This window comes from Mizuhopecten yessoensis, unplaced genomic scaffold (genome assembly GCF_002113885.1).
Source record: "Mizuhopecten yessoensis strain PY_sf001 unplaced genomic scaffold, ASM211388v2 scaffold2329, whole genome shotgun sequence".
NCBI lineage: Eukaryota > Metazoa > Mollusca > Bivalvia > Pectinida > Pectinidae > Mizuhopecten > Mizuhopecten yessoensis.
The window spans coordinates 3,533,315-3,544,887 of record NW_018404492.1 but is presented as its reverse complement, the minus strand read 5'-3'; the positions used below and the strand labels follow the sequence as shown (position 1 = coordinate 3,544,887).

General features: G+C 38.8%; 1 protein-coding gene across 1 annotated transcript; it reads right to left on the bottom strand.

Moving 5' to 3' along the window:
• Positions 1-9,171: 9,171 nt before the first annotated feature.
• Positions 9,172-10,900, bottom strand: LOC110445542 (thiopurine S-methyltransferase-like). The gene is made up of 2 exons (XM_021490206.1): positions 10,764-10,900; positions 9,172-10,151 (listed from the first exon to the last, which is right to left on the bottom strand). The coding sequence occupies exon 2, from the start codon at positions 10,128-10,130 to the stop codon at positions 9,429-9,431; it is 702 nt and encodes a 233-aa protein (XP_021345881.1). The 5' UTR covers positions 10,131-10,151; positions 10,764-10,900; the 3' UTR covers positions 9,172-9,428.
• Positions 10,901-11,573: the final 673 nt, after the last annotated feature.

Here is an 11,573-nt window from a genome sequence, read left to right as displayed (position 1 = left end):
CTACAGTGTAAAATGCATGCACCTTATCGTACGTAAGTTGTAGAACACCACAGATTACAAGAAACAACAAAGCACTCAATACAGTTGTACAGGTAAGTCTGAGATTAAAAGGATAGGCCAAAATGATAGTTGTGTGTTTGTTTTTCAGCCCTCAAAATATTAGGGTTGCAAAATATTTAACACTTTCAGAGGTATGTATTACCTTTACCACTTGCTGTTTACAGATAACTGTGAATAAATTGAGGATATATCAACTTAACCATTGTGTATTTCTTTGCAAATCTAGGTATTAGAGCAGATTTTCTCTACATCACCCTTAAAATTTCTTGTGTAACCCCTCCCCCTTGTATAATAATGTTGTGACAGGGAAAGAGTATGTCACTTTCTGCCTAAGGTCCAACTCTCCAACGCTATTGTCAAGGTCATAGCTAAAGTTCCAACTCTCCACTGCTACATGTATTACCAAGGTCATGGCTAAAGTTCAAACTCTCTACCGCTATTGTCAAGGTCACATCTTAAGTTGTGTTATATCATGTGCAAAATGGGTACTCCTTATCATTATTAAACTCGACATTTTTTAGACTTTCGACATTCTTAACCCCTTCCCTTACGATATCATTCAAAAGTGTAACAAAGCAACACCATTGGTATGTTACTCCAATGGTATAAGTGCTCGTTCTAAACATTGTTATTAGCTCACCTGGTCCGAAGGTCTCTGGAACTAAGAAGTGGATATCAGGGGGCTGAGGGGCGGGCAAAAAGGGGACAATTTGGCTATACTGCTTTCAGCGACTGCTCTGGAACTGGGAGATGGATATCAACCATATTTGACTGGAAGCATCCCTAGGTGGTGGAGATTCAAAATTGTACAAATGGTTGGGCTGACCCCCCAGGGGGCTGAGGGGCGGCGCCAATTTGGCTTTATTGCTACAAACGACTTCTTCTGCAGAACTCTGCCATGGATATTAACCATATTTGACTGGAAGCATCACTACAGGTGGTGGAGATTCAAAATTGCACAAATGGTTGGGCTGACTTGTTTATATGATAAAATCGACTATGATTACTAGTGATTGTTCTGTCGAATACTTGCAATTTCCTTGTATAACTATTACATGGTAACAAGTCGCTTCCGATTGTTATTACAGAGGTTTTGCAACCTTACAGGTACATGTAAGCTACATTATGTGTACAACTTTATTCTATGATTACATAAAGGACCGACCACATGTACATGTAGCATGTAAACTGTGACTTTTCAACTTTCTATCGTAATATGAAAAGGCAAAGCCTAAAAAGAACTCTACAAAGCTGTTGTGGCAGAAACTGCACTCGAAATTATCTGTGTGAGAAAAACCATTTATTCCACCAACAGGCAAAATGTAATAATGCAATGCAATAAACTATACAGTAATATAAAGCCGCAGGCGCTATTAACATACAGTCTGGTCACTATTATCCATACAGTAGCATGTCAAAAAGGTGCTATTTACAATCATTGTTTATTTTATGTTTAAAAACACAAATGCTTTCGTTAATGTGTGTTTTGAATTTATAAATCATTGAATTAAGAAAAAATACATAAATCATGTGTGGTATAAAAATATCACATTGTAAAAATAACACTGTGGTATGTAATATAAAAAAATGAACTTGAAATACAGGCCTATTGGGTATATACATGCACAGAATAAGATTAGATGTTTTCTAAGTCTGTGATTCATGTAATAACAAATATAGAATATAATCCTGACTATTGTGATGTATAAAATACTTCCCAGGTCAAAATGTCTTTCCTGTTGGGGTATTGCACAACCGTAGCCTAGTTCCGCATTCCTTACAACCTTTCTGGTCCAGGTTTTCAGATAACATCGCAAGTTCAACCACACCCACATGGACACCCCTCCCCCCTGGAAATTTGGAAACCCCCCCAGATAAGTCATTGAATCCGCCACTGTGGTCTAGCATTTAATATTGGACCTCGTTGTTGTTATTATTGTCAGTTAATGCGTTTAGTTTACATTTAAAACGACCGATTTTACGTCGGGCTTGCATGTCGGCCATCACTGCCACAACGTTGTTTACATCGTTACGACAGCTTTTTTTGCCCACACTTTCGCGATTGGAGATTTTCAACGCAAGTGACACAACTCTGTAGTCGAAACGTTATTCAGTAGTCGAAACGTTATTCAAATGAAATTTATTGTAACAACATTGTTGAAATGGTAATCAGGGGCAGGTGACTCTAACACTGAAAAACGACAGTGGAAATCTTTAGTGTTTTGCTCTGGCTGGGACGGGGATCCTTAAAGCTTAACTTAAAACTAACGTTCCCCAATTACCGTAAATCTCCTACAGTGTAAAATGCATGCACCTTATCGTACGTAAGTTGTAGAACACCACAGATTACAAGAAACAACAAAGCACTCAATACAGTTGTACAGGTAAGTCTGAGATTAAAAGGATAGGCCAAAATGATAGTTGTGTGTTTGTTTTTCAGCCCTCAAAATATTAGGGTTGCAAAATATTTAACACTTTCAGAGGTATGTATTACCTTTACCACTTGCTGTTTACAGATAACTGTGAATAAATTGAGGATATATCAACTTAACCATTGTGTATTTCTTTGCAAATCTAGGTATTAGAGCAGATTTTCTCTACATCACCCTTAAAATTTCTTGTGTAACCCCTCCCCCTTGTATAATAATGTTGTGACAGGGAAAGAGTATGTCACTTTCTGCCTAAGGTCCAACTCTCCAACGCTATTGTCAAGGTCATAGCTAAAGTTCCAACTCTCCACTGCTACATGTATTACCAAGGTCATGGCTAAAGTTCAAACTCTCTACCGCTATTGTCAAGGTCACATCTTAAGTTGTGTTATATCATGTGCAAAATGGGTACTCCTTATCATTATTAAACTCGACATTTTTTAGACTTTCGACATTCTTAACCCCTTCCCTTACGATATCATTCAAAAGTGTAACAAAGCAACACCATTGGTATGTTACTCCAATGGTATAAGTGCTCGTTCTAAACATTGTTATTAGCTCACCTGGTCCGAAGGTCTCTGGAACTAAGAAGTGGATATCAGGGGGCTGAGGGGCGGGCAAAAAGGGGACAATTTGGCTATACTGCTTTCAGCGACTGCTCTGGAACTGGGAGATGGATATCAACCATATTTGACTGGAAGCATCCCTAGGTGGTGGAGATTCAAAATTGTACAAATGGTTGGGCTGACCCCCCAGGGGGCTGAGGGGCGGCGCCAATTTGGCTTTATTGCTACAAACGACTTCTTCTGCAGAACTCTGCCATGGATATTAACCATATTTGACTGGAAGCATCACTACAGGTGGTGGAGATTCAAAATTGCACAAATGGTTGGGCTGACTCCCCAGGGGCCGGAGAGGCAGGGCCAAAAGGAGTCAATTTGGCTATATTGCTTTAAGTGGATTCTTCTCTGGAACTAAGAAGTCAATATCAACCATATTTGACTGGAAGCATCCCTAGGTGGTGGGGATTTAAAATTGTACAAATGATAGGGCTGAGGGCGGGGCCAAAACGGGGGCAATTTGGCTATATTGCTATAAACAACTTCTTCTGTAAAACTTTGCCATGGATATTGATCATATTTGGTGGGCAGCATTCATGGGAGACAGGGATTCAAAATTATACAAATGGTGGGGCTGACCCCCTGGGCTAAGGGGTGGGGCCAAAATATGTGTATGACATGGAAATGGTTGAGATCCCCACCATATAACCATAGTATACAGATGCTGAGTATAAAGAGAAGAATGCACATTTGCTTCCAGGATGGCTATAGGGTCTGGCCCCACCCTTGGAGACATAGTCCCTAGGCCATCACTGGGTCATAACTTTGAAACTGTTGAGATCCCCACCCCAAAACTAAATATACAAATGCTGGGCATAAAAAGACGAATGCAGTCATGATATCAGAATAGACCCAGGGGTCTGAACGAATCTCTAGGGACCAAGTTTGTTGGTCACAGCTTGGAAACAGTTGAGAGCCCCACCCAGTATATACAATTGCTGAGTATTAAGAAATGAATGCACATATGCTTCCAGGATGGCCTTGGGGACTGCCCCACCCTTGGAGACTTAACCCCTGGGTCATAACTTCGAAATGGTTTAGATCCCCACCTCAAAACTATATATACAATTGTTGGGCATAAAAAGACGAATGCAGTCATGATATTAGAATTGATCCTGGGGTCTGTCCACAACCATAGGGACCTAGTTTCTGAGTCAAAGCTTGGAAACAGTTGAGATCCCCACCCCATAACCATTCATAACATTGCTGGGCATGAAAAATTTAATACAGATATGCTACAAGGATTGGCCTTAGGGTCTGGCATATTCCCTTGATATCATTCGGAGAATATTTTGCCATGATTGCTATGGTATCCAGGTGAGCGATATAGGCCCTCTGGGCCTCTTGTGTTAGTATAGCTATTCGCCGTACTGTTAACATACTAGCTGCCGTACACTTGAAAATGTATCAACAACTATTCGCCGTACACAGACGAAGAACCATTTAAGTCAATTACATCGTAATGACTACATTTAGACATATGGCCATTATATGTTTATCCCGGTATCATCTACATATGCCGTAGTGTCTGTTTCATCATTGTTTATGGCATACTTTTATAGTCATTTCTTACCAATATCTTCAGATCGAAAGAAATGGTTTACAAATCATCTACATCACATAAATCATTGTTTATTGTATAACTGTTGTGCTCCTTCATTTGTCTTTTCGCTACTAGAAAATACCAGAGATGTTGGTTAACATCCTGCGGCTTGTCTGCGCCTAGCTTCCATGCCCGATTCGGTACTAGCTTTATCCGGTGTCAGTCCTACACGGTGACAATGAACAACAGAAATCCTATCCAAACTTCAGCTGATATTTGTTTTAAGCAACAGACACTAATTCTCAAATAGATAAACAGTGACATAACAGCCAAGATTTCAAAATGTCATGTATATGACATCACAGTCATCTCTGTTTCCAATCTGGTAATACAGATATGTAGCAATGAACATAAGAAACTGTCCACTGATCCCATTTTTATACGCCGGTCAAATTTGACGGGAGTATTATCGTCCGACCGGCATCGACTGTCTCCTCCTATATTTATGGACCGATCTCTTTGAAACTTGGTATACATTAATTTATAATCATGATATGAAAAAAAATTGATTAGAATATTTTTTCAAAAAAGTTACTGACCTTTGTGTATTTCAGTATTTGAATTTTTGTCTGGAGATCTCCTCCTTCAATTTTTGATCGATTTCTTTGAAACTTGTTAGGCTTTATTATCAGAACATGTTGTTTCCCTGAAAAGAATTTTGATTTGACAATTTTTGTAAAAGTTATTGCCCTTCGTTTATTTCAGTATTTGATTTTTATCCGCCGATCTTCTCCTACATTTTACGACCGATTTCTTTGAAACTTGGAAGTTGTTTTAGTCATGATATATAGTTATGTTTCTTTGAACAAAAATTTGATTCGACTATTTTTGCAGAAGTTATTGCCCTTTGTTAATTTCTAGTACTTGAATCTTGTCCGGAGATCTACAGTTTTCTATCGATTTATTCGAAACTTGGTAGGCTTCATACTCATGATGTCAAGTTGTGTTAATATAATGAGTTGGAGACTAATCTATTGATTACTTGTTTTCCTCAAACTGTTAGAAAATTAAAGAAAATCGAACATTGACTTTGTAGTGAAAGGTGAGATTTATAGCATGCTATATATAGCTAGCTAGCCACTCTTAAGGTAATGCTAATCTTATTGTAATGCAAGTTAATATATATATAACAACATTCAACGGGCGTATATTGTTCCGCCCTACGCTACTCTTGTTAGTTCACCTGGTCCGAAGGTAAATTTTTTGTCCATTTCTTTTTCTTTGCCTTTACAGCAGCATTATACCAGACAAATTTTGCAAAAGGAAATGCCTTTGAACCTTATTCAAGGTCAAAGGGGTCAAATTTGTTAAAACACTCAAACAGTTTCTTCAATGTCATGTTGAATAGCTGTTTAAACAGAGTTATTGCCCTCTACACTTCATTCCATCTGTGACACCCCTTAAGGTGTCGCCCCACTATATATTTCATGCATGGGGACACCTGTGACCTGGATTGCTCCACGTTCAAATGCATGTAGCCTCTGCCTTTTAAATTTGTGAATGGCCTTGTCATGCGCGTGTTACCTTTCCTCACTGCTACGTACACTGAACAGCGTTGCAAAACTTTAAAAAAATATAACCTAGTACTGAATTCCATTTTTAAAAACCAAAAATTTATAGAAACTCACCAAACACAGCTATCAGAAGCAAGCAACCTGCAGCCTCGACATACATCATGTCTCTCGCCTAGCGATGATTGTCCGCTAATGTGCAGGTATACGAAGAGTTTCCTTCAGTCGTCCACGTACAAACCGGAAAACCCTCGCCAAAACACAATGCTACATTTCCCAGAAACATTATTGTTAACCAACTCTGCTCCTTCAAGACTTCAATGTACAATAAACAAATTGCATTGATTGCTGATATTATTATAACCTTTACATGGATTTGTTTCTTCAAACAAAAAATACCACATATTTGTTTAGAAGTTGACGATGAAGTCTTAATTAACATGTGTAGATGTGCATGTGTGTGCCCACATCACCACGTTTGTATATTGTTAAAAGTTCCTTTGATTTTTTTTTTTACAAAAAGGCAAAAAGCACCTTTTAGTTATCTGTCAAAATGTCTAAATCTGGTGTCTGGGCCAGAGGAAACTCATGAAAATTATGCTTTCATTGAAACAAGTAAGTAATACTCAGGTACTCGATACATGTAGTTTTGGAGCCGAAAGCTGATCTTTAATTAGGCGCACTATACAGGTCAAACTGGGGCCGGAAGCTGGCCTTTAATTAGGTGCTCGGTACAGGTTAAACTGGAGCTGGAAGCTGACCTTTGCTTAGGTGTCTTGTACAGGTAAAACTGGAGCCGGAAGCTGGCATTTAATTGGGCGCATGTACAGCTTAACGTGGAGTCGAAAGCTGACCTTCACTGATAAACTTTTGTCAGTGGATGGCAAAGGAATATTTTCATATGAAATCACCACTAAATCAAAGTACTGTAGAAATTAGAAAGATCATTCCTATTTGAAGGGACAATATTAATTGCTTTTGGACAATTTCTCTATTTAGGACAAAGAGGCAGTTGTGGACCTAGAGGGCAGTTGTTCCTAATGACGACCAGTAAAATATTTATGTTTCCGACTTCAGTCACATTCCTGGTAATTCTTAATTGTTTACGATAAGAAGAAACCCTCTTGTTTATTGGTGGTCACGACTCGTGAGTTTCAGAAACAACAAGACGCAAGTAAATTGAAGTAAGTTTCAGCAAATGCTTTTAATAGTAGTGTGCCTGTACATGTAATCCTGTTTGTGTGTTACATTTCTCACGGTGATGATTTTACAATTGTATTATATCATACTTACAGTTTCCAGTAAGCAGTTTACTAATTAGAAAGGCATACGCTTTTCATAAGGACGGCCGGGGTTCGATTCGAAATGTGTGAATCTGGACCGACCAACGTGGATTTTCTCGGGGTACTTTGGCTTTCTCTCACATTAAGATCCTCTGTGCGCTTTCAAGTAGATACAATTTATATTTATGATTAAGAAATATTATGAATGATTGTGTGTTTCTACTGATAAGTCATTGGCAAAACTAGGCTACAGCTAAAGAATCTCTGTGAATCTTATATTATATAATTACTTTAATTATCTGTACAACACATATGGTCAAAGCAATTCGATTACAGCGTATAAATGATCACTTAAGCAATACAAGAGGCCCAAGAGGGCCTGTATCGCTCACCTGAATATTTAAGCAGTCATAGCAAAATATTCTCATTAAATATTATATTGCACTAAAAATATTTCCCTCGCAAACTTTGTTGGCTGCATCTGTTGAAACTTCCAGCAAAATATTATTATAAGATTCTATGCTTTTTGATTCTTCTTCAGAAGTTGCCGACATATTTTGCCCTGTGATCTTGTAAGTAGGTCAATGTCATTTTCCTTCTCAAATTGGTTAGCTCTATTCCAAAAAGCTACCAGCCAAATCTTATGAATCCATTCCTTTTAGTTCTCAAGAACAAATCCATTAAAATGTTGTTGACCTCTGTAACCTCTAAAGTAGGTTGAGGTCATTTTCATTTGCAAACTTTGGTGAGCTCTATCCCGGGAAGTCGCCAGCCAAATATTATAATTTTTTGCCTTTTAATTCTTCAGAAGAAGCTGTTTGAACTGTTTGACATATTTGAACGCTGTGACCTTGAAAGTAGGTCAAGGTCATTTTCATTCTCAAACTTTGTCGGGCTCTATCCAAGGAAGCCGTCAATCAAAAATAAAGATTCTATACCTTTCAGTTCTTCAGGAGAAGTCGTTTGAAGTGATTGACACATTTGACCCCTGTGACCTTGAAAGAAGGTCAAGGTCATTTTCATTCTCACACTTTGTTGGGCTCCATCCAAGGAAGCCATCAGCCAAATATGAAGGTTCTATGGCTTTCAGTTCTTTAGAAGAAGGCGTTTGAAGTTTTCGACATATTAGACCCCTGTGACCTTGAAAGAAGGTCAAGGTCATTTTCATTCTCACACTTTGTTGGGCTCCATCCAAGGAAGCCATCAGCCAAATATGAAGATTCTATGGCTTTCAGTTCTTTAGAAGAAGTCGTTTGAAGTTTTCGACATATTTGACCCCTGTGACCTTGAAAGTAGGTCAAGGTCATTTTCATTCTCAAACTTTGTTTGGCTCTATCCTAGGAAGCCATCAGCCAAATATGAAAGCAGTCGTTTGAAGTTTTTGACATATTTGACCCCTGTGACCTTGAAAGTAGGTCAAGGTCATTTTCATTCTCAAACTTTGTTAGGCTCTATCCTAGGAAGCCATCAGCCAAATATGAAAGCAGTCGTTTGAAGTTTTTGACATATTTGACCCCTGTGACCTTGAAAACAGGTCAAGGTCATTTTCGTTCTCAAACTTTGTAGGGCTCCTACCAACGAAGCTTTCAGCCAAATATCATGACTCTAGGCCTGTCCGTTCTTCAGAAGAAGTTGTTTAAAGGAAAAGTTGACGGACGAGGACGGACGGACGGACGGACGACGGACGCCGCGCCACGGCATAAGCTCACTTGGCACTTCGTGCCAGGTGGGCTAAAAAAGGAAGCTTTTAGACGACAGAGATAATGGACATTTTTAAGCAAAAAGGAAAACTGCTCCTCAACTATCTCAAACAACTTACGGAGAGAGAGCAAAAACAGTTTCGCGAATGCTATTTTATAGGCACTCGTTTACAATTACGAAACTATCGTCGTGTAATGGCGAATTGAATTCTATTTGACTCATTAAGCCACGTCACCAGAGGAGATTAAGTACATTTTGAACCCCTCTAAGCAAAACTGCTCGTAATGTTTACTTTGAGTTTTAGTATAACCCAGATACTCAATAGTGAACTCCTTTCCGTACATCTGTTGGAGATCGTCTGTCGTGACGTCATCACTCAAGCAAGGCACGTCGAACATCACAAGGGTTTTGCTTGTTGATGCCATTACAGACTTGATAACCTTAACGTAATCCCCTCTCTGTAACGTCGGCAAGGAATACAAAAATCCAGCATCCCATACGGCCTGGAAGTCATTCTCAAGGTGTGGACCAAACTCGAAGAAATCACAACAAAAGATACGTATGGTCAAGTTCTCAGTAGTGCTTGTATACAAAGTCCCAGCCGGTCCTTCCATGGGTTTAGTTTCGTATGTAATGTTGAACGTTTCGAAGAACTGGTGAATGGCTATCTCAGCAAATTCCACGCCTACAACTTCATGCCCCATTTCAGCGAAGTACTTCAATTCAACTGCTCTGCCACATAGAGGAACGAAGACTTTCAGGCGTTTTGCATCCCCCAGAAGTTTTTCTTGGTATTGGATCAAACACTCATTTGCCTCTTTAATAAAAACGGTATCTTTGGCCCAGTACTCTGAGTATTCTTTCACATCCGGGGGTTTGTACTCTTCTTCAGGTACAGTGCCGTCTTTACCCTCAGCAGCCATCTTGAATGAACTCAGGTGTTTCTACAAAACAGAAATGAACCTTTTATTACAGATATTGGCACACCAAGTTGATTTAAAAGTGGCACATGCATCGTTTTAAACTAGTGTTTCATTTTGTCGCAGGGTGAATGTATCAAACGTCAAATATCAGTTTGTCAGATCATACACATGTCCCTGGTGCTTCAATACATTGTTTGTTGTCAAAACCCTCCCCGCAACAGAGATATAACAGATTTCAATTTTTAATTATTTTGTTTTCTTGTTCACCTTCTTTCAAAAGATACAAGAAAAACAACACATAGCATTCAACAAACAAATCAAACGATAGATGCATGTTCAGGGCTAGGTCACATGTTCCTTGATTTACAAAGCGTGTAATACAGTATTGCTTTTATCTGTTTATCCCTCAGCTGTTAGAATGAGAGCCATAGTACATCACATGTATATTTTACTGAAAATCACCTTGTTGCAAACATAAATAAATATGGCAGCTATTACCTAAATAATAAACATTATGGCAAACAAAGGACGACCAGGTTCAGCCTTAATGTGTATCCAATTAGGTCACGAGTTCACCTCGGGTGAAGTAGAACCACCTGCATGCGTACAAGACAAACATTATACACTACTTACCTAAAGTGTGAACCAAAATGGATGTTGATGGTTTCTGCAACGGTGTGCCTATATGATGACTTGTCAGTCAGGAATTTAACGACTTTTAGATACCGCTGAATATATGTCATGCATGGGGGCACCTGTGACCTGGATTGCTCCACGTTCATTGGGCATATTTTAGAGTAGTTATTTACGAGTCCTACTTATCAACCTGACTTAAAGTGTGTTACATTGTGTACAAACACATCTTTAAAAAAAATAAAAATATGCCAGGAATTGTTTTTCACTGCTCATACAGTCTTGTATTTCAAACAATGTTGGCTTTACTATGTAGCAAAATGTCCAAAAATTCTTGTGTATCTACTATATTAAGGCAGGCGCGGATTTAGGGGGGGGGGGGGGGGGACTGACATTTTCCGGGCCGGCCCATAATGGTCTGATCGGCCGGGAATGGGAACATATTAGCATTTTAAAATGCATCAAATAATGCACGTAGCTTGTATAAAAAAAAAACATACGGCATCCTAGCAAATATTGTGGGTTTCCGTTATCTGACTTTTTTACTATATTTTCTTTATTAAAACAATATTTGTTGGCATCGCTACGCTCGTCTACTTTGTATCTTGACCCTAAAGTGTGTTTTTTATTTTACCACCTCCGCAAAACCCCAAGTTGCAACTTGCAACGCTCGGCGGAAATATACTAGCATAAGTTGCATAATTATATTACTGACCGCTCGTTATAGATGATCTGAAAATTAATACTTTTTATTGTAACCTTCCTAACCGCCCGGGCGATATTAATCATATCATTATACAAGAACGATAA

Excerpts from the sequence above, each read along its gene's own strand:
- LOC110445542 (XM_021490206.1), bottom strand. The coding sequence starts at position 10,130 with ATGGCTGCTGAGGGTAAAGACGGCACTGTACCTGAAGAAGAGTACAAA.